This window comes from Camelina sativa, chromosome 3 (genome assembly GCF_030686135.1).
Source record: "Camelina sativa cultivar CO46 ecotype springtype chromosome 3, ASM3068613v1".
Lineage (NCBI taxonomy): Eukaryota > Viridiplantae > Streptophyta > Magnoliopsida > Brassicales > Brassicaceae > Camelina > Camelina sativa.
This window is the reverse complement of record NC_141882.1, coordinates 6,558,373-6,586,118: the sequence shown is the minus strand read 5'-3', so window position 1 is coordinate 6,586,118 and position 27,746 is coordinate 6,558,373. Positions and strand designations below refer to the sequence as shown.

General features: G+C 40.0%; 9 protein-coding genes, 1 long non-coding RNA gene and 1 pseudogene across 16 annotated transcripts; 4 read left to right on the top strand and 7 right to left on the bottom strand.

Moving 5' to 3' along the window:
• Window positions 1–18: 18 nt before the first annotated feature.
• Window positions 19–2,015, top strand: LOC104775201 (syntaxin-51). 2 transcript variants are annotated; one of them, XM_010499420.3, is made up of 6 exons: window positions 19–271; window positions 515–740; window positions 858–1,063; window positions 1,146–1,246; window positions 1,327–1,371; window positions 1,562–2,015. In XM_010499420.3, the coding sequence occupies exons 2-6, from the start codon at window positions 526–528 to the stop codon at window positions 1,691–1,693; spliced, it is 699 nt and encodes a 232-aa protein (XP_010497722.2). In that variant the 5' UTR covers window positions 19–271; window positions 515–525; the 3' UTR covers window positions 1,694–2,015. The 2 variants fall into 2 exon arrangements, with proteins under 2 accessions (XP_010497722.2, XP_010497725.2); XM_010499423.3 differs by having other exon boundaries at window positions 96–271; window positions 522–740.
• Window positions 1,967–4,444, bottom strand: LOC104775187 (putative protein phosphatase 2C 6). The gene is made up of 5 exons (XM_087508570.1): window positions 3,853–4,444; window positions 3,249–3,614; window positions 3,047–3,164; window positions 2,744–2,967; window positions 1,967–2,670 (listed from the first exon to the last, which is right to left on the bottom strand). Exons 1-5 carry the CDS (start codon window positions 4,111–4,113, stop codon window positions 2,446–2,448), a joined length of 1,194 nt encoding a protein of 397 aa, XP_087364696.1. The 5' UTR covers window positions 4,114–4,444; the 3' UTR covers window positions 1,967–2,445.
• A 290-nt stretch (window positions 4,445–4,734) lies between these two features.
• Window positions 4,735–6,528, top strand: LOC104775157 (uncharacterized). Its single transcript, XM_010499409.3, has 3 exons — window positions 4,735–5,648; window positions 5,912–6,031; window positions 6,240–6,528. Exons 1-3 carry the CDS (start codon window positions 5,091–5,093, stop codon window positions 6,255–6,257), a joined length of 696 nt encoding a protein of 231 aa, XP_010497711.1. The 5' UTR covers window positions 4,735–5,090; the 3' UTR covers window positions 6,258–6,528.
• Window positions 6,471–9,675, bottom strand: LOC104775172 (putative ubiquitin receptor RAD23a). Its single transcript, XM_010499414.3, has 12 exons — window positions 9,277–9,675; window positions 8,851–9,012; window positions 8,555–8,593; window positions 8,427–8,465; window positions 8,260–8,333; window positions 7,958–8,135; window positions 7,756–7,881; window positions 7,600–7,665; window positions 7,357–7,404; window positions 7,152–7,261; window positions 6,946–7,030; window positions 6,471–6,856 (listed from the first exon to the last, which is right to left on the bottom strand). The coding sequence occupies exons 1-12, from the start codon at window positions 9,340–9,342 to the stop codon at window positions 6,740–6,742; spliced, it is 1,110 nt and encodes a 369-aa protein (XP_010497716.1). The 5' UTR covers window positions 9,343–9,675; the 3' UTR covers window positions 6,471–6,739.
• Window positions 9,676–9,995: 320 nt separating this feature from the next.
• On the bottom strand, window positions 9,996–12,792 carry LOC104775123 (uncharacterized). Of its 4 annotated transcripts, none has more exons than XM_087508567.1 (7): window positions 12,349–12,792; window positions 11,772–12,008; window positions 11,443–11,682; window positions 11,243–11,354; window positions 10,985–11,159; window positions 10,655–10,895; window positions 9,996–10,457 (listed from the first exon to the last, which is right to left on the bottom strand). In XM_087508567.1, the coding sequence occupies exons 2-7, from the start codon at window positions 11,953–11,955 to the stop codon at window positions 10,171–10,173; spliced, it is 1,239 nt and encodes a 412-aa protein (XP_087364693.1). In that variant the 5' UTR covers window positions 11,956–12,008; window positions 12,349–12,792; the 3' UTR covers window positions 9,996–10,170. The 4 variants fall into 4 exon arrangements, with proteins under 4 accessions (XP_087364693.1, XP_087364695.1, XP_019099031.2 ...); XM_087508569.1 differs by having other exon boundaries at window positions 11,772–11,974; window positions 12,349–12,547; XM_019243486.2 differs by having other exon boundaries at window positions 11,772–11,967; window positions 12,349–12,489.
• Window positions 12,793–13,078: 286 nt separating this feature from the next.
• LOC104775109 (uncharacterized) lies at window positions 13,079–14,160 on the top strand. The gene is made up of 2 exons (XM_010499384.3): window positions 13,079–13,217; window positions 13,667–14,160. Exon 2 carries the CDS (start codon window positions 13,685–13,687, stop codon window positions 13,961–13,963), a length of 279 nt encoding a protein of 92 aa, XP_010497686.1. The 5' UTR covers window positions 13,079–13,217; window positions 13,667–13,684; the 3' UTR covers window positions 13,964–14,160.
• Window positions 14,161–14,298: 138 nt separating this feature from the next.
• LOC104775094 (wall-associated receptor kinase-like 5) lies at window positions 14,299–16,945 on the bottom strand (annotated as a pseudogene). The gene is made up of 3 exons (XR_015595286.1): window positions 15,980–16,945; window positions 15,757–15,879; window positions 14,299–15,672 (listed from the first exon to the last, which is right to left on the bottom strand). The product of XR_015595286.1 is annotated as a wall-associated receptor kinase-like 5 (transcript).
• Window positions 16,946–17,402: 457 nt separating this feature from the next.
• Window positions 17,403–20,175, bottom strand: LOC104775060 (wall-associated receptor kinase-like 4). 2 transcript variants are annotated; one of them, XM_087508566.1, is made up of 4 exons: window positions 19,056–20,136; window positions 18,861–18,983; window positions 18,449–18,774; window positions 17,403–18,360 (listed from the first exon to the last, which is right to left on the bottom strand). In XM_087508566.1, the coding sequence occupies exons 1-4, from the start codon at window positions 19,996–19,998 to the stop codon at window positions 18,277–18,279; spliced, it is 1,476 nt and encodes a 491-aa protein (XP_087364692.1). In that variant the 5' UTR covers window positions 19,999–20,136; the 3' UTR covers window positions 17,403–18,276. The 2 variants fall into 2 exon arrangements, with proteins under 2 accessions (XP_087364692.1, XP_010497664.1); XM_010499362.2 differs by having other exon boundaries at window positions 17,403–18,774; window positions 19,056–20,175.
• Window positions 20,176–20,540: 365 nt separating this feature from the next.
• LOC104775073 (wall-associated receptor kinase-like 3) lies at window positions 20,541–23,124 on the bottom strand. The gene is made up of 3 exons (XM_010499369.3): window positions 22,145–23,124; window positions 21,943–22,059; window positions 20,541–21,867 (listed from the first exon to the last, which is right to left on the bottom strand). The coding sequence occupies exons 1-3, from the start codon at window positions 23,079–23,081 to the stop codon at window positions 20,738–20,740; spliced, it is 2,184 nt and encodes a 727-aa protein (XP_010497671.1). The 5' UTR covers window positions 23,082–23,124; the 3' UTR covers window positions 20,541–20,737.
• A 527-nt stretch (window positions 23,125–23,651) lies between these two features.
• On the bottom strand, window positions 23,652–26,965 carry LOC104775038 (wall-associated receptor kinase-like 1). The gene is made up of 4 exons (XM_010499354.3): window positions 26,635–26,965; window positions 25,290–26,300; window positions 25,080–25,208; window positions 23,652–24,995 (listed from the first exon to the last, which is right to left on the bottom strand). The coding sequence occupies exons 2-4, from the start codon at window positions 26,224–26,226 to the stop codon at window positions 23,866–23,868; spliced, it is 2,196 nt and encodes a 731-aa protein (XP_010497656.1). The 5' UTR covers window positions 26,227–26,300; window positions 26,635–26,965; the 3' UTR covers window positions 23,652–23,865.
• LOC104775052 (uncharacterized) lies at window positions 26,459–27,618 on the top strand. The gene is made up of 2 exons (XR_765669.2): window positions 26,459–26,749; window positions 27,061–27,618. It is a non-coding gene; the product is annotated as an uncharacterized LOC104775052 (long non-coding RNA).
• Window positions 27,619–27,746: the final 128 nt, after the last annotated feature.

Below are 27,746 nucleotides of genomic sequence, written 5' to 3'. Positions count from 1 at the left end.
CTTTATTACATGATTTATGTTTCTTAACCCCTTACTTTCTTAGATAATTTATTTAACCCCTAACTTTAAACGATCGCAATTTCGTAAACGGCGTCGTTTTTGACTTCATCTTTCTTATCTTTATCTTCTTCTTCCAACGGTGCGTGACTCCATTTCCTCCGATTCACGGTGGTTCCGCGACTACAGAGTCAGAATTCGACAAGCTGATCCCTTTACACAATTCGATCGCCGTGAAATTAAAGGTTCAATCAAAGATCCTATTGATTTCTTGGTAAGCAATTCGATTCTTTTAACGATGTTATTATATAGGCCAATCCTAGAGCATTGATTTGGGATATATCTGTCTCTGAATCGCTCCGATCCTCCCTGATTCTGGATCAATTTGTGTATATTTGTTGTTTCTGTTGCATCTTCTATATACATGGTTGATCAAGTTAGTATTTTTTTTTTTGTTGAAATTGATCATGGTCTGTATAATTGGTATCGACTTTGATTAGTTTTTTGATTGATATAGGAATCAGGTCAATGGCTTCCTCTTCGGATTCATGGATGAAATCATACAACGAGGCTTTAAAACTTTCAGAGGAGATAAATGGAATGATGTCAGAAAGAAGTTCATCAGCTGAAACAGGGCCTGATGCTCAGCGTCGTGCTTCAGCTATACGAAGAAAGATCACCATGTTCGGAACCAAATTAGACAGTCTTCAGTCCCTTCTTGCTCAAATTCATGGAAAACCTGTGTAAGCCATTAATCCTGATTCCTTAACAACTGTAAAAACTAAGACACTTTTTAAAAAAAAAGTTTAGTATTTAATCTCATCTTTGTCAAATCTGAATTCATTTACTTACTGACACAGTTCAGAGAAAGAGATGAACCGGCGCAAGGATATGGTAGGGAATTTGAGGTCAAAATCAAACCAGATGGCGAATGCTTTGAACATGTCAAACTTTGCCAATAGAGACAGCTTGCTTGGACCTGAAATTAAGCCTGATGATTCCATGAGCAGAGTGACTGGCATGGATAACCAAGGAATTGTTGGGTATCAACGACAAGTTATGAGAGGTAACCTCTTTTTTTCTTCCTGATACAGATGTTTGCTTCTGTATTAGTTTATGTATTGAATATGTTCATTTCTTGTGACTAGAACAAGACGAAGGACTTGAGCGATTGGAGGAAACAGTCATGAGTACAAAACACATTGCTATGGCTGTTGGTGAAGAGCTTGACTTGCAGACTAGGCTTATTGTATGTCTCAGTCTTTTTTATTGCCTTTGCCTTGATTTGGATTTCCTGGTCATAACACATCTGGATATTCCTTTATGCAGGATGACTTGGATTACCATGTGGATGTTACTGACTCTCGCTTAAAGGTAATATATTGCTTCAACTCTTATATATTTCAACAATTTACTTCGGTATCCCAAGCTGTAGTTGGTTCATGCATGAAGTAATTGATCTATTGGTGATCTGTTTTGGTTTGCTCAACCAATAACCACATTATGCTAAGCTAGTGACTAATTAAAGACATTGATCTGTTCTGTATGTTGTTTCCTATTACAGAGAGTGCAGAAGCACCTTGCTGTCATGAATAAGAATATGAAAAGTGGTTGTTCTTGCATGTCAATGCTCTTGTCAGTGCTGGGGATCGTCGGTCTTGCTGTTGTAATATGGCTGTTGGTTAAGTATCTGTAATACCAACATCCGAGAACTTATAAGTTTCTCTGTAGGTCACTGGCCTCTCCTCTCTCTGTGAATGATTGCGATGTATTTCCTCATTTCACATTTGTGAATGGTTGAGCTTTTCATTTCTCTTCTGTTGCAAGAGCCCTTAATAATAGTATATGTAATGTGTGCAGTTTTCATTTCTCTTATATTGCAAAACCCCTTAAAAACTATATGTAATGTTGTGTGCAGTTTTCGCCATTTGCTGTCTGAAAAAAGATTTTTAAGTGGTAGCAAGTAAAATGCAGAGACAAAAACGTATCTATATGAGACTTGTTCTTCCACGAGGAAACTTGGCTTCACTATATGAAAATGAAACAAATAGCATGTTGTGACATTCGTTAAAACTGATTTTCATGTCATCAATGGAAAGAAAACCAATCATGAAATGAAAATCAGTGATTGCTTCTTTGATCACGTTTTTTGGATTTGTTGACTCACAGCCATTTTCTCCAGCTACTTGATCTTAGCTCGCCAGAGAAGAACCTGGGAATGCTTAAAAGACTGTTGACTCTTGTCAATCCTTCCAACGCCGACCACTCTTCATCATCCTTAACCGATATACACTCGGCGAGTGTTGTCTTCTTGGACTCAATCCTGCAACTCTCAGGCGTCTTATCTTCTCTTATCTCCCAAACCGGTATGATCACATCTGTTTCTGTTGCAGCCTCTTCCTTCTTGTCAGCATCTTTGTTTACTGTGATGGTGACACACTCTGTAGACTATTTGTGTGAATGATTTTTGGAATCTGAAACTTCAATTGACGCTTCTGCTGGAGAATCTTCAAGAAAGAGGCATACTACAGCACAGTCATCGTTCTTGGAAGTAGGATACTTCAGCCTCCATGCTCGAACTGCTGTGTCGACTAGAGAACGAGCCGCGGTGTTTCGACTAGGAGCTGAAGCCACTATATCAACAGCTTCTTTGTTCGACAAAACATCCCATACCTAGCATAACAGACACTTGAGCTCCAAAGATTTCGATAATAAACCCGTGAGAAGAATAAGATGAGAAATGTACCCCATCTGTGGCTAGAATAATGAACTGATCTCTTTCAGTGAGTCGATGGTAGTTAATATCCGGAACGGAGATTAGACCGTAATCTTTAAGACAGAAGTCCCCAAAAGCTCGAGCCATTGCTAGACCAGGTGAATCGCTGTTTGGTAACCAGACACGCGCAACCTCAGGCTCGTCTTGTAAAGCAAAGACTCTACCTCTACATTTCTGGATTCTTGCTGATTCACCTGAAGTAGTTTACATACAGAAGAAAAATTGGATTGGTGTTTCCAAAATGATCAATACTGACAACATGAAGAGTCTTACTTGGCAAATCTGGTTTTAAGTCTATAGTCAATTTAACAGCGACCAAAGCATTGTCTTGGTCTATGGTGGCAAGAACGGCTCTCGAGTCACCGATATTTCCCACCACCAGATCCTTACCCTATAAAGATAATACACCAAACAGTCAGAGCAGTTAACATAGAGAACCAATGAGGGAGTATATCACCGGTGACATGACTTTCACCTGTTTGATCACAGTGACAGAAGTCGTTCCACTGCAGAAACAGTTGATAGTTGGATGCATTTTTAACTCTTTATCCATCTGTTGACAAGTCTTCAGCAAAGCCCGTTTCAGCGGCAGATACATCTCCGGAAGTAGCTTCTCGTCATTCTCACTCTGCTGTAAGTCACACAATTGCTCTTCGTCTACACAAGTATCAAACTCGAGGCCATTCTTGGAGCCGCTTTGTTCTGTTACCGAGGTCGTTTTCAATTGAGTTGATAATGTGAAAGGTAACATATCGCGGACTCTCTTTGAAACCATATGACCAAACGGACCATGTCCATCGAATACACCACACAACACTGTATCGCTTCTCGAACAGAAATTCTGAAAAGAAGTTGAAGAAGAAGGATATATCAAAAACCTGAACCAAGGTTGATAAGTGAAAACTCAAAACAACACAAGAAGAACATAAATAGTAACAAGAAGAGTTCTTGCAGCTGCAACTAACACAGAGAAATCAATAGTTTTCTTCAATAAGTGAACCATAGCAAAAACTTGTAAAACCAAATAATCCCACATTTCATCAGTCAATTTCCAAAAAAAGGGAGAGACAAGAACGAACCTCCCAGACAAGCATGGCGTCTTGGTTAGTTCCTTTTTTGCCTTGTTGTGTGTAAAGACAAGCAATATCACTTGAACCATTGCCAACAAGCCGACCCACGACTTGTTGTTGAATCTCATCGATTTGGCCGCCGCTATATAAATCTTTCTGTCTCCTCAGCCTCCCAGTGCTTTGTCTCTCGGCCGTAGTAACGACAGTGCTTGATGTTCCCGTTTCCTTCCTCGTGGTGGTCTTATCAATTCTCGAATGACACAGACCCATTTTATTAATATCAAATCTTTCGAGACAAGTTTAAGCCTTTTTTCTTAAAAATCGATAGTTAGAATCTACCAGAGAGACCTGATTTGGTTGGCAATAAATTCCCCCGGTTAAAGACTCTCAAGCTTCCATTACAGAAATCATCAGTGGGGAATAGAGAGAAGAAAAAACATATCTTTACTAAAAAAGTAAAACCATAGAAACAACCAAAAAATGAAAAATCTCGTAAACTGTTAAAGATTCTATGTTTGAAAAGAGACGCCAAAACTTGAACACAGACAAGAGCACCAAAGTGTTTACTAACTCCACTACCAACACATAAGACTGACTGACTAACTATTCAAAAAAGTAATAAAAGTATTTTTCTTTGAGTCAAAAAGAAGGGAGAGACATTGCAAACAGGTCTACTGCTACTGCACGTGAGCTCATTAATCAACACTGTTACTAAAACGTAAAAGAAAAATTTACTTCTTTGGCTGAGAAACCAGTTGTCCTAACTTGTACCACCCACACACCAACTGATAAAACAATTAGAATTGTTCACGTCATCGACAATAAACAAGAAACGTTTCTTTTGTCCTTTGGTCGACTGATAGATATTGCGATCAATTTAGTACTACATATATGTTTTATGCTTCTCGAAACCAAAGTTGGTTGAACCGTTAAAGCTCTCTCAAATTCGGACAAGAGAAAACATGTAGTGAGAATGTGAGATTAAAAAAGGAAAGAAAAATCCCGGTTAACAACCTTAACCAGCACAAGAAATAATAACAATGATCTCGGTTTGTTTCAGATAAACCGGCTTTGACCACCGCTTGAAGCCTTCAACCAAACAAAGAGATTGACATTAGATAGGGTCTGAGAGCAAGCGATACGGTTAATCCAATTCTCTCATTTCATACAAAGATCGTAACCCTAGCGATTTCAATACAACTCTCATCTCATACAATCGAGATCAATTAACCCTAGCGAAATCGAAGATGCCGAAGAAGATGGGTGTGAACAGCAAGGCGGAGGTCGCCAAATCCCGGAAGAACGCCGCCGAGGCTGAGCAGAAGGATCGTCAGACACGGGAGAAGGAGGAGCAATACTGGCGCGAGGCGGAAGGTCCTAAATCCAAGGCGGCGAAGAAGCGGGAGGAAGAGGCGGAGAAGAAGGCTGAGACCGCCGCTAAGAAAGCTGAGGCGAGGCGTCTCGCTGAGCAGGAGGAGCAAGAGCTGGAGAAGGCTCTTAAAAAGCCGGATAAGAAGGCGAGTCGCGTCACTGTTCCGGTCCCTAAGGTCACAGAGGCTGAGCTCATCCGAAGGCGCGAGGAGGATCAGGTGGCTCAGGCCAAGAAAGCAGAAGACTCTAAGAAGAAACAGACTCGCATGGCAGGGGAAGATGAGTATGAGAAGATGGTACTTGTGACCAATACCAATCGCGATGATTCTCTCATCGAGGCCCATACCGTTGACGAGGCACTTGCACGGATTACGGTGTCAGATAACCTCCCCGTTGATCGACATCCGGAGAAAAGGCTTAAGGCTTCCTTTAAGGTTATCTCTTGTGCCTTCTTTGCTTTTAGCTTATTAATTCATAGCAAGTGTTTGATTGATGCTCAGATTTCGTAACATCCGTAATTCTATTGGGAAGATTTTATAGTGTATCCTTGCTTGTCCTGAGCTGAGTTCTAGAAGATATTAGTGATATGCTAAGTTCTGGTGGATTTATAGATTGTATGATAGATTGATCACTGATCATGATATGCTAAGTTCTGGTGGATTTATGTGCTGATCCCTTGATATTATTGTGGTTGAAGGCATATGAAGAAGCTGAACTTCCAAGGCTGAAGGAGGAGAAACCAGGTCTTACTCACACTCAGTACAAGGACTTGATTTGGAAGATGTGGAAGAAATCACCAGATAATCCTCTTAACCAGGTTAGTTAATGGGGATAGGAATTAAGAGTGGCTTGTTCAACTGTTCAAAATGCATTATGTGGTTGGTGTTTTTATACCCAAAAAAAAGGTTATCAGTTAACGCACCTTAGGGCTATGGACTGGAAGCAGTAGTGGGCAGATGGTTTATTTGAATTAATAGTGATTGTTTATTTCGAAATAAATGGAAGCTGAAATATGCGTTGAACAGGCTGCTGCTGCTGAGTGAAATGCAACTTTGGAGTGGGAACAAGGGAATGAATGTATCATGAAGAAGGGAGATGCATGGCAGAGAGTATGATGAAGATCTTTCCTTTCCCAGAGAAAATGTTGAGTGGGAGAGACTATGTGTAACATACTTTGGGCATGATTCTGCTGGCCAACGTTGCTTATTGTTTCTTGTGCTGTGTGTATAAACACATGATATAGTAGACAAGATCGATAAAATAAGGATATCCGTGAGCTATTATAATAACAACCACATCATATGTTTATGACCACAGTTTAATTGTTAACATTAGTTTTCTGTTTCCTGTGCTATTTATGAGAAAAAAAAACTTAAAAACACAACGGTGAGTCAAACTTGTTCTATAAGATAAATATGGAGATGTATGAATAAGAAATGAGATTATGAGCAGAGTAACAGTTCAGAAGAGGGGGGACAGAAAATTTTCTTGTGCTCTGCTTTGGTTAAAAAAGCCAGATTTTGTCTCAGTCTTCAAAATCTGCGGAGTGCTCTAGCAGATAGTTTGCAGCCAATTCCTCGTTACGGTCACACGCAAGGAAGGCTTCTATGACTAATGCTCTATCAAACCCCATTGCTTCGAGCTGAGCAAAGATGTTTAACGCACGAGTTAGAAAGGATGAGAAAATTTTATTACAGTTTGTTATAACGGTGTGTATGTGTGTGTATGTACCCGTTGAATCGCTTCTTGCTCTGCAGGGGTAACGTTGACTGCGTGGGGCATTTCTTGCTCAGGTTGATCGAAAATATCCATATCCCTGAGAGTTTTGAACAATTAATAAGAGCCATTGAGTCATGGGATCACATATAGACGTGATTGCTTTAATCACACAATGGCCAAACCAAACCAAGAGAACGATCTGCAGACTAGATACTCACCCGTCAGATCCTTCGTAGGGCTCATTTAGTAACTGAAGAAATTCGGTTTGGTTCTCTTGAATTAGCCTCAGAAGTTGGGGGTTCTGCTTTCCGAGCTCTTGAAGCATAGGCTGTAACAGAAGCGGCAACCGAATAGTGAAATGTTCAGAAGCAATATAAAGGCCAGCCAATCATGGACCCAAAATAAATGATAAGACTCGCTCACCTGCAGAATCTGGGGGTTGGAATTGACCATGGTGCGTAATTGTTGGAACTATAACATATGGAAACAAAACAAGATTAGTGTATGAGGAAGCTGTATCAAATGGTTAAAGCAATATCACATAGAAGTAGGCTAGAATACACCTCCGAAACAAGCTTCTAACAAATCTGGTGACCAAGTTTCAAATCCTTAATCATTCTATTCGAGCTCACAAATGAAAAGAGGGGTTAAGAATAAAATGATAACCTGATCATTGCCTCTGAGGAATTCAAGCGTTCCAAGATCTCCACCTACAGCATCAGAAACTGCTTCCTGGAAAGGAAAAGAAAGAACCCATATCATGCAATGGGAACTCAGCTTCAATTATCTCTTTCCCCTGAAACAAAAGTACCAAGCTCTTACCTGGGGAAACAAATCCAAAGGAGATGAATTAGGTCCTCCAGAAGCAGGAGGAGCAGCATGTTCTGCATCAGATCCTACTCCAGAAGGAATAGTTGCTGCTGGAACGACTACTGTTTCAGGAATTCCCTGAAAATTAAAATAGATATCAGCACTTTCATTCCATGAAAATATAACAGACGCCTGTTACAGAGAAAGGGCATACAGAATATAGATAATCCACTGCTCTCTCAGGGTTGTTATACGCTGCACGAAGAGCACGAGTAACTGTTTCTTTGTCCCAGCTCCCACCTCCCATTTCCATTATTTGTTGAACCATTTGCTCAACACTACTGCCACTAACTAAAGTTGAAGCAGCTTGACCATAAGTGTCACTTTGAGACCTACAATGGTGTGGATATCATAGAGTATCCATCAAAATCCTCAAAATACAAATGCAAGTGTCTTAAGTTAATGAAGATAAAATAAATATCCAATGAAGCCTCTTATTTCAAAAATAAAACATACGCAGGTTGTTCTTGAGCGGAAGTAGAATTTGGAGCTGGCACAGCTATTGATTGGGTTGTCAATGGAGCTGCAGGCTGGTCAATTGATACAAACTCGTGTCAAATGAACCGAGTAAACAAGACGTTGATTGCATAATTCCCAACAGAAAAGATATGTAAGAAAATTACCGTTGTTGAAGATACGGTAGATGTAGGGGTGGAAGTAGGCTGTGAGATAACAAAGTTCTCCAATGAGGGAATACTCTCAACTGACCAAGTGATGTGCACAAACATGAGAAAGTAATAAATAAACTTACCTGAACAGAAGAGGGACCAACAGAACTTGCAGCTTTACTCTATCCATTGCAAAGAAAAGGCAAGAACATTGTTAGTGCAAGCACATAGGTTCTCTTGTTCACAAAATACATCTCTCAAGTATTTGCTTATAACAAAAGCAAAGGCTTCTCAGTTGGAGTTTCTATTATTGTTTGTGACTACTAGTATTAAAAATACAACCAGCCAGTATGTGGGATATACAAATCCGGTTTATCATACTATTACAAAAGCACTATCCTCCTACCTAATAGGAAGATAACGAATTAAAAACAAGTACCTTGCTAAGCATGACAACAAGAAAACCTTCTTCGGTGACCTTGTTCTCCACCAAAGTAGTTTCATCTTTCAAAACTTTTCCATTGTGAATTAGCAATTGCTGTCCACAAGGATAGTTGTCTTTGCTTTGTGAATCTTCAATGTTCTTCTTCACTGCCATTATCTTTTCATATAAAGTAGAAAAATCCCAGAAAATAACCATATAAGAACCTCATCGACACTTACTTAACCAAATACATTTCATCGGAAAACTCAAAATTCTGAATCTAGCATATTTAAAAAGCTGTTTATCAACAAAGCTAAGTCCCATATGTTTTTACATAACCCAGATTGGTATTTGCAGCATCTCTCCTCGTTTGAAACATATCCAGATTTTCATGATACAAAATTACATGCACGAAGGAAGCGGAGATGGAGAAGGACTAACCGTGTCGGTGGGCAGAACCCTGATTTCGAAATGACTACCCTTAAGAGTCTTCACGGTGAGCTTCATGTCGTCGAATTTAGACTAGAAGAAGATATTTCCGGCGGCGTCGGCGAACTCCGGCGAGGAAGCGAGAAAATAGAGTGACCTAAAAAAAAAAAACAAAAATATATTTTTTTTGATTTCCAACAATTGTAGCACAATGCCGACTTTAGCAAATCAGGGTCAATATTAGCGTTTCGGATTTTAAAACGCGGCAATAGCAACCCCCACGTGCATCGCACGCTGACACACGCCCTTAGCCAAAAAATATCATCATGCGGAGACAGACTCTCTCAAATATTTTTTTTTTCCAGCCAATTCATCATTAAGGTCACAGGTCACCTGTGTGTCTGCATGGGTAAAGCATATTTGTTGCTCGGGTTGATTGAGAGTATCCATATCCCTGAGAGTTTTGAACAACCAGGAAGAGCCATTAAGTCATGGGATCGCATATAGACGTGAATGTTTTTGACTTATTGATCATTCACAGATTTAGCGATTCAATAAGTTTCCACGGGTAAAATGGAGATCTTCTTGATCATAATATTAACACTGAAATTATAACTAAAATTATGAAATTTTAGTGCCATCAACAGTTCTGGAATCTTTTAGTTTGGTTCACTGCAAATTTACGTTTACAAATGGTATATAGCTTCCGCGAAAGTCGACACAGATGAAACTTACGAGAAAGGGAATTATTCATATATTTATATTACAGATGAGCCAACAAAGGCCATGCGTGGTTTTAAAGCACACGAGACTCTCTATTATAGTCGAAAGAGAGAATCTATTTTTACAAATTCAAGATTCATGAAATGTAGTTATTCAGAACCTCCAGTAGATGATGCAATTAGCTCAGAACTCACGGTCGGGGAAGAGAATCGGAGCAATAAGTGACCAGATGAAGAGACCAGCAGTTGCCCAGCTAGTCACTACACGGACCCACACAGAAGGCCACCCGACATCTACCAGCTTACCACTTTCACCCACTGAAGTTGACCAGCCGGTTAACAGCATCGCAGAGTACATGCTAGCGAGAGAGAAGATGATGTGGAAGAATGCGTATGAGTATGACACTGGTTTCTTACACTCTTTCTCTTCCTTCTCATCTGCTTTCCCGTCTAACGGAAGCAGAGGCTTCTCTGAAATTTTTCAATGAGAGGTAAATACCTTATCATACTTAGCTCTTAAGCACTCACAAAAAGGTTTCAAAATATGGGATTTGAAATACAGGTTTCAGTTCAGATTTGATTCAAGCTTTCAATCAAATAAACCCTTATCATGCAAAAAAAAAGGAAGCGGAATTTGAGAGAAGGGTTTTTTTTCTTCCAAAACATACCTGCGCGGGGAGAATCAGGAGGAGAGAGAAGAGTAGTTGAAGAACCAGCACGAACAGCGGAATATACAACAGAGAGAACAGTTGTGAGTAACCCAATGGTCATTGTGCCTGTTGAAACAGCTTTGGAGTGTTTGTGGAGACCATTGCACTCGTAGTCGCGGGGTTCACTTGCAAGTCCGCTGTAACAGAGGTACATGCAATAGAGAGATATAACCGATGCTGGTAAAATACTTCCACCGACCTGCCAAAAAGAAAGTTCATTTGACTTGAGTGAGCCTGAAGCAGAGAGCCAAGTAAGATACATATAAGAAAAATAGAGTCAAAACTTACAGCGGGATGCAAAACCACAACAGCAAAGACGAATACAAATATCAGAGTCATGAGAATGAAGAAGGTGTTGAGTCCACAATCATGTCCAGACGGAGTAAACCAATGGAAGAGAAGCCCAGAGAAGACGAATGTAGCCAAGTAGCATACAAGGGAAACAACGAGTAACGCAGCATACCTATATATAGAAAGTCAAATACTTAGATTGACAGTGGGATAATGAAGCCGCATATGATTTCGATTGCAAATATGTTAACTAACCAGAACTGCTCGTCATAGCCAACCCATGTGTCATTCCAACCATGAACGAAATCCAAAAGAAGCACAACTTGAACAAGAAGAAAGAATCCAGCACCAAACTTTGACATGGATTCTGAAAAATGTCAAACTGATTCTCATTAGTTCAAACGCTAATCCATTCACTCATCACTTTGGTTGGCAATTAAAAAAAAGAAACTGACCATAGAAACTGATGATTTCATTAGGAAGGAAGAACATCAAGATGACCAAAATGCACCAAGAGATAATTTTCATCATCCAACCACCATGGTGGATACCATCACGAGGGTCTTTCTGAGTTTTAACACCGATCATCATAACGGACAGAATAGAGAAAAACAAGAAATTCCCGAAGCTGACACGCAACACAGCATCAGTCTCAAACCATTCACGATCAGGTGTCTTGTGAAAATGGTTAATCCCTGCACCAATGTCGTCAACAATTAGTTCCATAAGATAAAAATATTGTTAACCATTAGAAGTATTTAAAAAATAAAATAAAGCAACTTACAAGGGAGCTTCTCCATGAGAGGAGCAGCAACCTCACGGAGAATCCATGAAACGATTAAGGAAAGAGCAAAGAGACCACAGTAAGCAATCCTTGCGGAACGTCTGCTGATACCAGAAACCACAGTACGGCAAGCATCGCAAGCACAAGCAGCACAACACGATGCGAGACAAGAAGCTGCAAACATCTTTCTTTCTTTCTTTCTCCTCCCAAGATCAAAAGGTTGTATTCAATTTTCAGCTGCTTAGTATCAAAGAATAAACGCAAAACACATATAATCAACAAAAACCCTAAATTCTAAATTCGGTTGGAGACGGAAACAAAAGCTTCTTTTTTTTTTTTTTCCAAAATCGAATGGAAAAATAATCAATTCAGCTCAGAAATAAAGAGAATGATTTGGAATCGATCCTATGAAATTGGAATTGGGTTCATATTTTTCCCAGATAAGAGATGGAATCAAAGTTTCTGATCTACACTTTAACCGAAGAGGCTAGTTTTTTAGTCTGATCGGATTTTACCCTCTAGAGAAGGAAAGAAATAAAGCAAACCAAAATCGACTTGAGAGAGAGAATCCAAATACCTTGAGCGATCGATCAAAAAAAAAACCCTTTGAGCTCTCTTTCTCCTCCAAAAGTAGAAGAAGAAACAAAATAAACAAACTCGGTATTTTCTCGCTCCTGATTTCGGACTTTTGACCAAACTAAAGTGGAATTTGGTGGGTGAAAAATATAAATCATCTAATAATATATATCCTTCATATTAAGCCCACTAAATGGCCCAATATTCCTTGTGTATTAAAAAAGCTTTTAATAATACAAACAAAACTCGTATAATTATAACCGCGTAAATACATTCTTTTGGATGCTTAAATGCTAACGGAGTTCCTTTTTTACCATACACACTGTTTCACGATAGACGGCAACTTCATACAATACAGTATAAAAGACTTTTGTTCACATGAGAACCGACCTGGATTGATGAGAGAAATACTCGATAGTGAGTTTCATTCATGTTGTGTTGGTGTACGGAACTACGGACCGTAACGTACGTATTAACAAATTTGTAGATGATGATCTGTAAAATACGTGTGTGATTGTAAAACACCCTCTGGATGCTGCAAGAGTCAGAGATCCTAGGTAAATGAGAGAAGTGGAAGGAAGCGAACAACGCATCATATCATTTTTATTTTTATTTTCCTTCTATTTTTTTCTCTCTTCTTTTTCCTTTTTCTTTGGTTTTGGGATCGCATATAAAATCCCTAAATTCCCGTCTTATGTAACGGACTTTTTAATAAGCCGCTTACGGCGTATCCGGCAAATCGGCCCAGCTCGATCCCATCTTCAATCAACGGCGGAGTTGATTTCGTCGGAGCTGGATTCAGCTTTTATCTTCTCCAGATCTCTCTCTCTCTCTCTCTAAACCGATTCTCACCTGTTTCTATATCCACCGGTTCGTTTCTGTTTCCCTCAATCTTTTGATTTCTCTCATCCCTCGATTGATCGTTTATAGTCCATTTCCTCCAACCTCTCCTAATCCATTTTGTTGTTGCTGTTGTTGTGAATTGTGATTTGTGTTTGATGGTTGATTGAAATTGAAATTGACGTTTCGCTTGGCCATTGTTGCTCTTATTTCCTTGTTTCCGCTTAAGATCCAAAAAAGCACGTCCTGTAATTGTAATGCCAATCATAAATAAAAGACTAACCTCGATTCGAAATTGCTGCTTCTCATTGACAATTAAAATGATCTCCAGATTCTTATATATATATATATATATCTTTGGTAGCTGGTAGAAATGGTTTATTTGATGGAAACATAAATCCCAACATTTACATTCAATCTGATTCTTCGTACCCTGTTTTGTTATTTGTGTAAACTTAATGGTGTGTCAAATGTTTCAGGTTGATTGATTAAAAGCCATGGTTCTTGATGGGCTTGTATCTTCACCATTAAGGAGACAACAGTGTCTAAAGATGCAGTGGGAAGATTTGGGTAGCTGCTCCACCGTTGTTCAGAGGCATCGATATCTCTTGACTGCATTGGCTCTTTTGGCATTCCTCTGCACTATTTATCTCTACTTTGCCGTCACTTTAGGCGCTAGGCACTCCTCCTGCTATGGCTTGACCGGTAAAGACAAGGCAATCTGTCAATTACAACATGTTCAAGCTATCTCCAAAGGCAAACTTAAATTCTTCTAGAGTGTTTGTTTATTTATTGGTGATAGCTGATACCAACCCATTTATTATTCTTGTAATAAATAACATTCTTGTATCTTTTTTCTTTTCTTGATTCTAATATTGCTATTTGTGTGTATTATTATTACATGTTGAAACAAAAAAAACAAAAAAAAACAGATATTCATAATTGAAAGATAAACCATTTTGAGTCGATCAAACCTTTTTAGATACTTATTGTAACACATGCATTTATGTGTCTTTGGGAATACTTACCAGCGGAATAATGATATTGATTGCAGTGGGATATGATTTGTAACTCAAACAGGTTTAGACTATTGAGACTGAAGCCACAATGCTAGAAGTCAAAACATTTTCTGACATATCGTTGACAACTTAGTAATTGCTGCTACTAGACAAGTAAGTTTGGGTTCTTTTCAGTGATTAAATTCATTTTCAAAGTACATATAATTCAAATATACTTTGTGGATAAATTTTTTGATGACTTATTGCCCATTGTGATCTTATTGCTTTTCTTGTCACCATGTTCGTCTAAACTTTAGGGATTCACTGAACATAAGGGTTGGAACAGTCTTGCACACACCTTCAGAGTCATCCTCTGTTGATCTCCACGGGTTGATCCTCTTCATCATCGTTTTCAAAATGGGCTTCTAAATCTCCAGGTGATGAACGGATCCTCTCCAGCTCACTTGAAGCCTCTCTCATGTTTGGTCTTTTACTTCCTTTCCGGCTAAGACACTTTCGAGCAAGTTTTGCCACTGCCATCAGTTGGTTAAGGTTGCTTTCATCTTTGATCCGAATATCAATGATGTCAATCACTCTGTTTTCTTTCATGGCCTCGAGGAAATGAGTTGCCAACCCCCTTCCTTCCTCAGCACGGATTTGGGACAACGGTTTTTCTCCGGTTATGAGCTCTACCAGGACAACCCCGAAACTGTAAACATCACTCTTGTCAGTATATTGGCTTGATAGGAAGTACTCTGGATCCATGTACCCTAACGTTCCTGCAACAAGTGTTGTCAGATGAGTTTGATCAATGGTTACTGATCTTGAAGTTCCGAAATCAGAAACCTTAGCTCCGTATTTTTCATCCAGTAGGATATTGGTAGTCTTGATATCTCTGTGGTATATTGGAAAGGTTGCAGCTGAGTGCATGTATGAAAGAGCTCCTGCGATCTCTATGGCTATGCGAAGACGCACTTCCCAAGTCATCGCATAATCCTCGGATTCATCATGAAGGCGCTTGAACATATCTCCGTTGGGAACGTATTCATAAACCAAGATTGGAACCTCTGTTTCCAGGCAAAATCCCAAGAGCTTCACAATATTCCTATGGTTAATCTGTGAAAGAAGGATGATCTCATTGATGAACTTTTCCAGCTTATCTTCATCAACAACTTTGGATCTTTTAACCGCAATGATCTTTCCATCAACCAGCATGCCTTTATACACAGTTCCTTGGCTGCCTTTCCCAAGCACCCTCTTCACGCTAAAGTTATTGGTGGCTTTCTTCAACTCTTCTGAGCTAAATATCCTCGACATCTCTACATTGCCGTCATTTGTAGTAGTTAGTTGTTGTTTTAACAACAAGCCTCCATTACGTCTGAAGAACTTCCTGCTACTGATGACCCTCCTTCGCTTTCTTATAAGTATGACCAACCCGAGTATCCCAACAAATAAAAACAGTAGTCCCAACAGACCTATAAGAACCCCTGCAACAACGAAGAAAAACATAAACTATACTACTTCATCCTCTGCCTTGTAGTATGGTCGATGCAAGGTGCCATTGGACTCACCTTGTAGCACGAGGGATCTGGCCGGCTTGATTATCTCGGGATCGAGCTCGCATCTGTAGCCTCCTGGAACGGAAACACAAGTGCCTTCTTCACAGACATTGGGTCCTTTGCAATCATCATTGTCTGCATATATAAAACTTTATCAGTATTTATGATCTGATTTATTCTGAATAATAGTCAAGGCCACAAAAAAAAAAAGAAAAAAAAAGAAACAAACACTTACCTATGCAACCCCCTCGAAGGTATGGGTTTCCTGTGAAGCCAAGGGAGCAATAGCAGTTTCTATAACTCATCTCGGAAAAGTAACCATACTCACAAAGACAACTATCACTGGATGAGTAAGATCTGTGATATGTTAAATTTATGCAACCGAAGGGGCTTCTAAAGCGTGGATCCGAAGTATCGAAGTACCAACCTAACTCTACCACCGCGTAGGCACCAGCATGGAACTGTTCTGGTTCGGTAACATTTGATGCGAATACCTCTTGCTGGACAAGAAATCAACCTTGCACCCTTCTCCTACTGTGGCCTCTATATTGACACCTAGCACTTGCGGACGCTCCACCGGTATCCTCGCCTGGCAACATTGTAACCGTCACATGTTGAGGTTGATACTTGTTGACTACTCTTGCTGTCTTCACAGCTCGATTCACAACCCAAGATCTCTGATTCAGTATCCGTCACCAACGCCTTTGTACTGCAACGAACCGCGAAAAGGCGATTCTCGTCTGTTAGAAAATATGGGCTTCCCCTGCCTGTGAAGTTCAAATCTGGTAGCGACTTTTGGGATCCTTGGCTAGTATTACTTGAACAACCCAACGAAGTCACAGGACCTTTGATGTGAACCACACCGTGTGGTTCATAATCTGGAAGAGAGATGCTCACCACTTCCCGGTTGATCATAGAGAGGAACGGAACAGTAGTTGTGTTAGACTCAGAAGTGGTTGCACTGTTGCAGATGACCTCGTACCAGCTGTTGAGATAACAATCCTTCCCGCCGATACCGAATGGGAACGGAATCGAGATTCCTCCACAGCTTCTATTACAAGAAGCCGAAGCATTATTACTGTTTGGAGGTGTAGGTGTTGCTGCTGATGAGCCATTCATGAACAGAGTTAAGACATACACTACAATACATAAAAACCGGTAATTTTGTGTCTTCATATTTCTTTCTTTTTATTTATGATCAATCTCAATCAGCTTTTCTATGAAAAAAGAAGTTATAAGGACCCGCCAGGTCTGATGTTAAAGGTCAAGAGAAGCAAGTTACAAAGCATCCCTATAAAAAACTTGGTCAATGTCAATATGCCTAAGGGATTATAAAAATCCAATCTTGTTTTAATGGCCATATGAAAATAGACCAACCATACTATACTCATTTGACCATCGTCACAATGCTGGCATGTTCGTTCAATGAATCAGGGATACAAAACAAAGTTGACCAAAAATTACGTTAACTTAAAAGTCAACGAATAGACCAGTCAAATCAAATGTAATCCATGTAGTGGCGATGACATGGTTAACGGATAGATGACGTGGTCATCTTCGGTTTCTATCTTTTAATCTCGGCAACTAAGGTCATAGCGTAAGAAAGAAGGTTCCAAGGTATCTCCTATGAGAAACTGATGGAAACACATATAAATATATTTACAGACTAAAACATTCTTTATTTCTTGGTTTCATGATGCAAATTGTGCGTATTGTTACATGGTGAAAAGCTAGAATTCATAATTGAAACTTGAAAGATAACAATGTTTTTCATCAAATGCAGTGGTACACATGCATTGTTTCGAGTTGACCATCACCACGTTCGTGGAGGAACCAGAGGCTCAACATCAGATGTGGAGGATCCATTATTAAACATAGAGGCTGGAGCAGTCGTCATACCAACATCCCAAGTGTCGTCAAAGTTAAGTTCCATGGCTTGATCCTCCTCATCATCATCGTCTTCATTACGAATCTCTGAATCATAAGGTGATGAACGAACCCTCTCCAGCTCAAGCGAAACTTCTCTCATGTTAGGCCTTTTCTTTCCTTTTCGGTTTAAACATCTCTTAGCGAGTTTTGCCACTGCCATCACTTGGTCCAGGTTGCATTCATCTTTGATCCGATCATCTACTAGGTCAAGAACTCTGTCCTCTTTCACGGCTGCCACAAATTGAGCTGCAAAACCCCTGTTTTGTTCAGACTGGACACGGGAGGACGGCTTTTCCCCGGTAATGAGCTCCACGAGGACAACTCCAAAACTGTACACATCACTTTTATCCGTAAACTTGCTTGATTGAAAGTACTCCGGATCCACGTACCCAAAAGTACCTGCAACTTGAGTTGTCAAGTGAGTTTGATCTAAGGTTACTGATCTTGAAGTTCCAAAATCCGACACCTTAGCCTGATATTTCTCATCTAGTAGTATATTGGTAGTCTTGATATCTCTATGGTATATTGGAAATGAGGCAGCTGAGTGTAGGTACGAAAGTGCTCCTGCGATCTCTATTGCAACGTGAAGGCGCACTTCCCATGTCATTGTGTAATCATCAGATTCATCTCGAAGACGCTTGCATAAGTCTCCGTTTGGAACAAACTCGTAAACGAGGACTGGAACTTCTGTCTCAAGACAACATCCCAAGAGTTTAACAATGTTTCTGTGATTGATTTGTGCTAGAACAACAACTTCATTGATAAACTCTTCTACCTTGTCTTCATCCATGGCTTTCGACCTTTTCACTGCAACGATTCTACCATCAACGAGCATACCTTTGTAAACAGTACCTTGACCTCCTTGCCCAAGAACCCTATTCTTGTTAAAGTTATCAGTAGCTTTCTCCAACTCATTGGAGCTAAATATCTTTGACATCTCTACATTGCCTTCTTTTCTAGCTAACTGTTGTTTTAACAACATACCTCCATTACGTCTGAAGAACTCTCTCTTCCGAATTATCCTCCGTCGCTGCTTAATGAACTTGTACAACCCGAAAATTCCGAAGGCAAAAATCAATAGTGCTGAACCTATAAGAACACCTGCACCAACAAAAGAACAGCATGTACAGAACAGAACGATAATATGTTCAACACAACGCTCAGGATAAACACAAATTGACTTTTACCTTGAATCACTGGTTTGAGCTGTTCTGGTTTCTTTGGCTCACACTCAAACCAACCGGGCCTATTCACACAAGTTTGGTCTTTACACCTTTTGCGTCCTTCTTCGAGTTTACACTCATCAATATCTACAAATCCGATTCATAATTAACAATAGATGACTTGGTCTATGGTTGCAGAAAGATAAACGTATCTCTTACCTACACATCCACCTGGAAGGAATGGATTCCCTGTGTAACCCATCGAGTTACAAAAGCAACTCCTATAGCTGAATCCAGAGAAATAGCCATACCAGCACACGCAACTCGACTCGACACCGTACCCGCCACCTTGTGATGGATCTGACACATTTGTACAACCTATGGGGTTTAAAACACGGGGATCCGAAGTATCAAAGTACCATCCAAGCTCGACCACCGCGTATCCGTCACCATGAAACTTTTCTGGCTCTGTAACATTGAAACTAGAATACTTGTTGCTCGTCAAAAAAGCAACTTTGCATCCTTCTTCTGTTGTGTTGCGATCTTCAGGGATCTCTAAATTGACTCCAATTACTTGCATCTCCCCTTCTGGTATCCTCGTCTGACAACATTTATAACCATTGCATATATCGTTTCTTGTTCTTTGGCTGCTGCTACTGTTTTTCTTGTCACAACTTGACTCGCAACCGATGATCTGAGATTTGACATTCGTCATAACGGCCTTGACGTTGCAACCAACAACCATGAGGAGGTTCTTGTCAGTGAAAAAAAAGGGGCTGCCTTGGCCGGCAATGTTTAAAGGCGGATGCTGAGATGGTCCAGATGAGCAACCGGACGAAGTTACGGGACCTTTGATGTGAACTACTCCATCTCCCAAATGGTGTGGAAAAGAGATTTTCACCAATTCTCTATTGATTCTTGAGAGAAACGGAACAGAGTTTTTGCAGGCAACCTCGTACCACGGGTTAAGATAGCAATCTTTCGCACCAATACCGAACGGGAAAGGAATTGACAAGTCTCCGCAGACTCTGTTACAAAGATCTGGAGGTTTTCTTGCGGATGAGACGCCATTGATGAACAGAGATAGTAGAACAGAGATAACTAGTAGAATACAGAGGAGTTTGTGAGTCTCTGTCTTCATAGTGATGTTTTTCTTGTTCATGTTCTCTCTCAACTTTTGAGTCTTATAAATGTCGTGTGGTGTAACGAAGGAAGAAAACAAAAATCAAGACTGGTATAGCTTGACGAAAATGTCAGATCAGATGTGATAAGATGGATCATGCGTGAAAAAAGATGCAAAACAATGTTGACCAAGTTACTCTAAAAGCACAAAAATGTCAATTATCTCATGACCACTCAAATATAATCAAATATAATGGAGATGACGTTGACTCTCTTGATATATGACAAATAAAATAACGACACTTGACAGAAGAAGTCTGTTTAAACAAAGTTAGCAGCTGAATGGCGACGATGACAAGTCCAACATCCAAGTAATTTGACCCCTCATAGCTGACGTGGACAAGTTTTGGTCTTACTTTTTTGTAAGAAATAAAGAATTGGATGTGACAAGTCACAAAGAATAACTCCTCCCCCACTAATCGTCGACTACTCTTCCCCCGTTGTTGTCATCTGAAGAGACCAACGAAACTTCCGACAAATCTTGATACTGATCTTTGCTAGTTTAACGTTCTGATTAAAGAATAATCTATAATCTCCCATGTCATCTTCTTATTTGCAAACCCTAAATTTTGAAGAGAACATATATAGTGGTTTTACAGCTTCTTACACTTATTATTAACACGCTTGTTTGTTAAAAAAAAAAAAAAACACGCTTTATAATTCCTACAAGCAAACGCATTGAACACAAGTTTCCAGCAGAGTCTTAATATACACGCGGTTTAAAAATCATCTTTTTGGTTGATTTCCATGAGTTCCTCCTCCTCTTCGTCTTCGATTTCGGTGTGGACATCTAAACCTTCAGGTGATGTACCAATCCTTTCTAGCTCCATTGAAACCTCTCTCATGTTTGGCCGCTTCTTCCCTTTCCGGTTAAGACATTTTCGGGCGAGTTCTGCTACCGCCATTACTTGCGCCTGCTTGCCTTCGTCTTTGATCCGAATATCAATTATGTCAACAACTCTGTTCTCTTTCATTGCTTCGAGGAAATCAGTTGCCAAACCTCTGCCTTCTTCAGACCGGACACGTGACATTGGTTTTTCTCCCGTTATGAGCTCCACCAACACAACCCCGAAACTGTAAACATCGCTTTTGTGAGTGTATTGGCTCGACATAAAGTACTCTGGATCCATGTACCCGAATGTTCCCGCAACTAATGTTGTCAAGTGCGTTTGATCAATAGTTATGGATCTTGAAGTTCCGAAATCAGACACCTTTGCTCTGTATTTCTCATCCAATAGTATATTGGTAGTCTTGATATCTCTGTGGAATATTGGAAACGATGTAGCTGAGTGCATGTATGTAAGAGCGCCTGCCGTCTCTATGGCTATGCGAAGCCGCACTTCCCAAGTCATCGTGTAATCATCAGATTCATCATGAAGCCGTTTGTACAAGTCTCCATTGGGTATATATTCGTACACTAAGATTGGAACTTCTGTCTCCAAGCAACATCCCAAAAGTTTGACTATGTTGCGGTGATTCATTTGTGAGAGAAGAACGACCTCATTGATAAACTCTTCCAATTTGTCCTCGTCCACTAGTTTTGATCTTTTAACCGCAACAATCCTCCCATCTATCAGCATTCCCTTGTACACAGTGCCTTGACCGCCTTGGCCAAGCACCCTATTAATGCTGAAGTTATCAGTGGCTTTCTCCAACTCTCTTGAGCTGAATATTTTTGACATTTCAACACTACCGTCCGTTGTTGTCAGCTGTTGTTTCAACAACAATCCTCCATTACGTTTGAAGAAATTCATGCTACGGATGATCCTCCTTCGCTTTCTAATGAGTTTGAACAACCCGAAAATACCAACAACCAAAAACAGAAGTCCCAACAAACCTATAAGGACCCCTGAAGCAACAAAGGAAAAAATAAGGTACACTAATTTCTCTGTTCTATAGAAGACACGGTATTATTTTGACTAACCTTGAAAAACAGCGGGTTTGGCTGGCTTGGTTGTCTTTGGCTTGCACCCGTACGTACCAACAATGTTCTCACAAGTGTCTTCTCCACAGTTATTGGGTCCTTTGCATTCATCAATGTCTACATATTTGAATCATAAATATTTTCTGATTGATGGTGACGATTATTAGAAGAAAAATAATAAAAGAAAATACAAGCAAGTTACCTATGCATCCGCCTCGTATGTATGCGTTTCCTGTGTAGCCAGTGTTGCAATGACAGTTCCTATAATTGATCCCTGAAAAGTATCCGTATCCGCAAAGGCAGCTGTCCAACGAGGTGTAAGATCCATTAGAACGAGTCAGATTTTTGCAACCCAAGGGGTTCCTAAAGCGAGAATCTGAAGTATCAAAGTACCACCCTAGCTCTACCACCGCATAGCCATCGGCATGGAATTTTTCTGGCTCCGTAACATTTGACGGAAAATACCTCGTTTTCGTAAAAAAAGCAACTTTGCATCCTTCTCCTCCTGTACCGTTACTGCTCTCTATCTTAACACCTATCGCTTGGAGACGGTCAGTTGGTATCCTTGCTTGGCAGCATCTGTAACCGTTACAAATCGAGTTTGTAACTTCTTTACTATTCTTGCTGTCTTCACAACTCGACTCACAACCCAAGATCTCTGATTCAATATCCGTCATCAACGCCTTTGTACCACAACCAACAGCCACAAGGCGGTTCTCGTCGGTGAGGAAATATGGGCTGCCCTTGCCTGTGACATTCAAACCCGAGAGCGACTTTTGAGGTCCTTGACTAGAACAACCCAACGAAGTCACAGGACCTTTGATGTGAACCAGTCCGTGTGGTTCATAACCATCTGAAAGAGAGATGTTCACCACTTCCCTGTTCATTCTAGACAGGAATGGAACAGTTGTTCCAGAAGACCCGGGAGTGGTGGTGTTACATACAACCTCGTACCAGTTGTTGAGGTAGCAATCCTTCCCGCCGATTCCGAACGGGAACGGGATCGAGATTCCTCCACAGGTTCTGTTACAAGGAGTTGACGAATTACTAGTTGAAGGTGTTGCTGCTAATGAGCCATTCATGAGCAGAGGAAGGAATGACACTACAATACATAGGAAGCAGTAAGTCTTTGTCTTCATTATTCTGTTTTCTTTTTCTTGATCTGATCAATCTGCTCATTTTGAAGAAAAGAAAAGTAAGTACTTGCATGATCTGATGATGAAAAAGTCCAAAGAAGTTTATGAAGAAGCGTGAAGAATGTTACATATCATTAAAATACTATTAAAAATAGCTCTACGCCTCTACTCCAGCTAAGCAAACTCGAGAATTAGGAAAACAAAATAATTTTATACTGATGAATGAACAGTAGAGAACGTAGACCCTGGTGTTGTTTACGCTATTCCAGATACTAAGTCAAACTACAGAATTAGGAGGGAGAAAAAAACAACAAGAAGAGCATCGTAACCACTGAAAGGCTCTTTTTGTGAAGTGGGAACAGAGTGCTCTGCTAATGTGAGAAGTGAAAACAGAGTGCTCTGCTTTTATGAGAAGTGAAAGTGAGTTAGATTAAATGATCTAGTTTGATTTCATATTCATAATTCATAAGCACGCTAAACAAATCCTTTGTATAAGTAGGAGATCGGAGTCAATTAAATGACAGATATTTCAAACCACTTCAGATGCTCTTGTAACTCAACAATAATTCCCTATAAATAAATTAAATTCATTCATACTTAACAAAAACAGAATTCAGGGATATACATGCAAATAAAAACATCCATAATTCAGTCATCAATATACATGCAAATCAAGTCTTGCCACCACCAATCCACATTTCATTTTAACAGTGCATGTAAACTTTTATAGATGTACACATATGACATATATCATATACGTTCCAGCAAAGTCTTATATTCACGCGGTTTAAAAATCATCTTCTCTGTTGATTTCCTTGACTTCATCCTCCTCTCCGTCTTCGTTTTCGGTGTGGACATGTAAACCTTCGGGTGATGTACGAATCCTCTCTAGCTCTATTGAAACCTCACTCATGTTTGGCCGCTTCTTCCCTTTCCGGTTAAGACATTTTCGGGCGATTTTTGCTACCGCCATTACTTGCGCCAGATTGCTTTCGTCTTTGATCCTAATATCAATGATGTCAACAGCTCTGTTCTCTTTCATTGCGTCGAGGAAATCAGTTGCCAAACCTCTGCCTTCTTCAGAACGGACACGTGACATTGGTTTTTCTCCAGTTATGAGCTCCACCAACACAACCCCAAAACTATAAACATCGCTTTTGTGAGTGTATTGGCTCGACATGAAGTACTCTGGATCCATGTAACCAAAAGTTCCGGCAACTAAGGTTGTCAAGTGAGTTTGATCAATAGTTATGGATCTTGAAGTTCCGAAATCTGAAACCTTTGCTCTGTATTTCTCATCCAGTAGTATATTGGTAGTCTTGATATCTCTGTGGAATATTGGGAAAGATGCAGCTGAGTGCATGTATGTAAGAGCTCCTGCCGTCTCTATGGCTATGCGAAGCCGTACTTCCCAAGTCATCGTGTAATCATCAGACTCATCATGAAGCCGTTTGTACAAGTCTCCATTAGGAATATATTCGTACACTAAGATTGGAACTTCCGTCTCCAAGCAACATCCTAATAGTTTCACTATGTAGCGGTGATTCATTTGTGAGAGAAGAACGACCTCATTGATAAACTCTTCCAATTTGTCTTCGTCCACAAGTTTTGATCTTTTAACCGCAACAATCCTCCCGTCTACTAGCATTCCCTTGTACACAGTGCCTTGACCACCTTGCCCAAGCACTCTGTTCACACTAAAGTTATCAGTGGCTTTTTTCAACTCTTTTGAACTGAATACCTTTGACATCTCTACATTTCCATCCTTTGTAGTGGTTATTTGTTCATTTAGCAGCAAGCCTCCATTTCGTTTGAAGAACTTCTTGCTTTGGGTGATCCTTCTCCTCTTCTTAATGTACTTAAACAACCAGAATATCCCAGCAAAAAACAATAATCCAGATAAACCTATAGCAATGCCTGCACCAGCCAATGTAAAAAAAGATAAGGTACATTATCCTCTACTCTTAGCTTATAGTTTATTAGTTAAAAGATGCCACTCACCTTGAATCATGGTGAATTTGGCAGGCTTGTTTGTATTGGGTTTAGGCTTGCACGTGTATGCCGATCCAGGCATGTTAACACAATAAGTCCCTTCACCACATCTATGCTGCCCTTCGCATAAATCAGTTTCTACACAATTTTGAATCATAATTATTGATGATATAATCCCTTTTTGAGCTAACAAAAGAAGAAAACAGTTCACTTACTTACCTATGCAGCCACCTCGAAGGTATGGGTTCCCTGCGTAGCCAGAGTTGCAATAGCAATTCCTATAACTCGTCCCAGATAAGTAATCATACTCGCAACTGCAACTTTCTGGGAAGTAATCACCATCGCTGGTCAAATTTGCGCAACCCAAGGGGCTCCTAAAGCGAGAGTCCGAAGTGACAAAGTACCATCCTAACTCTACCACCTCGTATCCATCGCTATGAAACTGTTCTGCCTCTGTTACATTCAACGGCGAATACCTTTTGTTCGTCAAGAACGCAACCTTGCAACTTCCTTCTCCTCCCCCAGAGTTTTCTATATTGACGCTTATAACCTGAGGACGCCCCACCGGTATCCTTGCTTGGCAGCATCTGTAACCGTTACATATCGAGTTTGTTACTTGTTCACCACTCTTGCTCTTTTCGCAGCTGGATTCACAACCCAAGATCTCTGATTCAATATCCGTCATCAAAGCCTTTGTACCGCAACCAACCGCCACGAGGCGGTTCTCGTCAGTGAGGAAATATGGGCTACCTTTTCCTGTAACATTCAAACCCGTGAGCGACTTTTGGGATCCTTGACTAATATTATTACTAGAACAACCCAACGAAGTCACATGAGTTTTGATGTAAACTACTCCATGTTGGTCATATATCTCTGGAAGAGAGATGTTCACAACTTCTCTGTTAATCCTAGTGAGGAAGGGAACAGTTGTGCGGGATCCGGAGATGGTGCTGTTGCAGACAACCTCGTACCAGCTATTGAGATAACAATCCTTACCGATCCCAAAAGGGAATGGAATCGAGATTCCTCCACATGTTCTGTTACAAGGAGTTGAAGAATTACTATTTGGAGGTGTTGCTGCTGATGAGCCATTGATGAGAAGAGTAAGGACATATGCTACTACTGTAAATTGGAAGTTGTAAGTCTTTGTCTTCATACTTCTGTTTTCTTTAAGTTGATCTGATCAGTCTTCTCTTTTTAGAAAAAACATTTTTAAGTACTTTCTCTGATCTGTTGAAAAGGTCAATAGAAGTTTAGATAGAAGCGTGAAGCAAGTTGCAAAACATTAAAATACTATTACAAAATTCAACTCTACGCTTGAGGGATTCTGTTTAAATTAATGAATGAGAACATTGGATTATAAAATTCAATTTTTGAAGACCATATGTAACTCCAGAATTTGGAAAACAAAAAAAAACACAAGAAGAGCAATTTCACCCACAAAGGCTCTGTTTTGAGAACAGAGTACTGTACTTATGTGTTTGACCGAAATATCAGAAAAGCAAGTTGAAGAGAGAAAGACAACTGAAGAATGTTGAAAAATATATTGACCATGAAGACCTACTTGGCTAAAATTGTGAGGCTGTAAATCTAGGTACATCTTCAAGCTGATGCAAACAAGGTCTGAATCCGAGGCAGAATTGGCCCATTCCTACTGTATGTGAAGTCACTTATCTCAGGTATGTTTATTGAATCCTTTGTAGGAACCAGATTTATTTTGGTTTTGGTATGCGTTAGTATGGGGGTAATCTTGGATTGGCTTTAATTATGCCAACTAGTTCTGGAGAAATTTCATAGATAGAAATTTTAAGAGCTCTAGATGAAGTGACTTAATAAAAGGTGTTAGCTGAATCCTACATTATTTAGTGGTAAGCTATTTTGTTAATTGTTCTCATAACAGTCTCATTATGGCGATTGTTCTCTTGTTATGGGGTACACAAGAGTTTCATTACGGCACGTATCTTTGATTTAAAATATTTGCTTGCTACAGAATATGCAGGAGAACTAAGTGTTCCTATGCCCTTATGACTCAACTTCTTAATCCAAAGATCTAGACTCCCATCCTGTTCTTACCACCTGGAAGAGAGAAATTTTCACCAGTTCCCTGTTGATCCGTGAGAGGAACAGGACAGTTGTGTCGGACAACCCGGAAGAGATATTTGTGTTGCACACAACCTCGTACCAACCATTGAGATAACAATCTTTCCCAATGCCAAATGGGAACGGAATTGAGGTTCCTCCACAGGCTCTGTTACAAGTAGTTGACGAATTACCATTTGAAGGTGGAGACGTTGCTGCGGCCTGCGGGTGAGCCATTGACGAGCTGCAGAGTTAGAACAGAGACTACAAAACATATGACGTTGCAAGTATTTGTCTTCTTCATACTTCTACAATTTCTTTTAAATAGTCTGGTAGATATTCTTTTATCTTGTGTGTGTGACAAAAGTCCAGTGACGCGTTCAAAGAAACCCTATTATTATCGTCGGAAGTCAACTCCGTGTGGATCCTTTCATCTCTCAATTATATTTGCTTATGTTTTGAAGTTTGACTTGACAGCAGAGAATATCAAGTAACAGTCAAGCTAAGCACAAAGCCCGTCTAGCTTAACCTTGTGGTCGTGGGTTCGAGCCCCACGGTGGGCGAATTTTTTTAAAATTTATGAACCACAATAATCCG

Excerpts from the sequence above, each read along its gene's own strand:
- LOC104775201 (XM_010499420.3), top strand. The coding sequence starts at position 526 with ATGGCTTCCTCTTCGGATTCATGGATGAAATCATACAACGAGGCTTTA. Across the intron at positions 741-857 it reads CAAATTCATGGAAAACCTGT|TTCAGAGAAAGAGATGAACC; the intron begins GTAAGCCATTAA and ends TTACTGACACAG. Across the intron at positions 1,064-1,145 it reads TCAACGACAAGTTATGAGAG|AACAAGACGAAGGACTTGAG; the intron begins GTAACCTCTTTT and ends TCTTGTGACTAG.
- LOC104775187 (XM_087508570.1), bottom strand. The coding sequence starts at position 4,113 with ATGGGTCTGTGTCATTCGAGAATTGATAAGACCACCACGAGGAAGGAA. Across the intron at positions 3,165-3,248 it reads CTGTCACTGTGATCAAACAG|GGTAAGGATCTGGTGGTGGG; the intron begins GTGAAAGTCATG and ends TTATCTTTATAG. Across the intron at positions 2,671-2,743 it reads TTATTCTAGCCACAGATGGG|GTATGGGATGTTTTGTCGAA; the intron begins GTACATTTCTCA and ends CTGTTATGCTAG.
- LOC104775157 (XM_010499409.3), top strand. The coding sequence starts at position 5,091 with ATGCCGAAGAAGATGGGTGTGAACAGCAAGGCGGAGGTCGCCAAATCC. Across the intron at positions 5,649-5,911 it reads GGCTTAAGGCTTCCTTTAAG|GCATATGAAGAAGCTGAACT; the intron begins GTTATCTCTTGT and ends TTGTGGTTGAAG.
- LOC104775172 (XM_010499414.3), bottom strand. The coding sequence starts at position 9,342 with ATGAAGCTCACCGTGAAGACTCTTAAGGGTAGTCATTTCGAAATCAGG. Across the intron at positions 8,466-8,554 it reads TTGGTCCCTCTTCTGTTCAG|CCTACTTCCACCCCTACATC; the intron begins GTAAGTTTATTT and ends GTTATCTCACAG. Across the intron at positions 7,262-7,356 it reads CCAACCCCCAGATTCTGCAG|CCTATGCTTCAAGAGCTCGG; the intron begins GTGAGCGAGTCT and ends CTTCTGTTACAG.
- LOC104775123 (XM_087508567.1), bottom strand. The coding sequence starts at position 11,955 with ATGTTTGCAGCTTCTTGTCTCGCATCGTGTTGTGCTGCTTGTGCTTGC. Across the intron at positions 11,355-11,442 it reads TGAAATCATCAGTTTCTATG|AATCCATGTCAAAGTTTGGT; the intron begins GTCAGTTTCTTT and ends GACATTTTTCAG. Across the intron at positions 10,458-10,654 it reads TCCTGATTCTCCCCGCGCAG|AGAAGCCTCTGCTTCCGTTA; the intron begins GTATGTTTTGGA and ends GAAAAATTTCAG.
- LOC104775109 (XM_010499384.3), top strand. The coding sequence starts at position 13,685 with ATGGTTCTTGATGGGCTTGTATCTTCACCATTAAGGAGACAACAGTGT.
- LOC104775060 (XM_010499362.2), bottom strand. The coding sequence starts at position 19,998 with ATGAACAAGAAAAACATCACTATGAAGACAGAGACTCACAAACTCCTC. Across the intron at positions 18,984-19,055 it reads CCTTCCAGGTGGATGTGTAG|ATATTGATGAGTGTAAACTC; the intron begins GTAAGAGATACG and ends TCGGATTTGTAG. Across the intron at positions 18,775-18,860 it reads GCTCAAACCAGTGATTCAAG|GTGTTCTTATAGGTTCAGCA; the intron begins GTAAAAGTCAAT and ends TTGTTGGTGCAG.
- LOC104775073 (XM_010499369.3), bottom strand. The coding sequence starts at position 23,081 with ATGAAGACAAAGACTTACTGCTTCCTATGTATTGTAGTGTCATTCCTT. Across the intron at positions 22,060-22,144 it reads CATACGAGGCGGATGCATAG|ACATTGATGAATGCAAAGGA; the intron begins GTAACTTGCTTG and ends TCAAATATGTAG. Across the intron at positions 21,868-21,942 it reads CAAACCCGCTGTTTTTCAAG|GGGTCCTTATAGGTTTGTTG; the intron begins GTTAGTCAAAAT and ends TTGTTGCTTCAG.
- LOC104775038 (XM_010499354.3), bottom strand. The coding sequence starts at position 26,226 with ATGAAGACAAAGACTTACAACTTCCAATTTACAGTAGTAGCATATGTC. Across the intron at positions 25,209-25,289 it reads CCTTCGAGGTGGCTGCATAG|AAACTGATTTATGCGAAGGG; the intron begins GTAAGTAAGTGA and ends AAAATTGTGTAG. Across the intron at positions 24,996-25,079 it reads CAAATTCACCATGATTCAAG|GCATTGCTATAGGTTTATCT; the intron begins GTGAGTGGCATC and ends TGGCTGGTGCAG.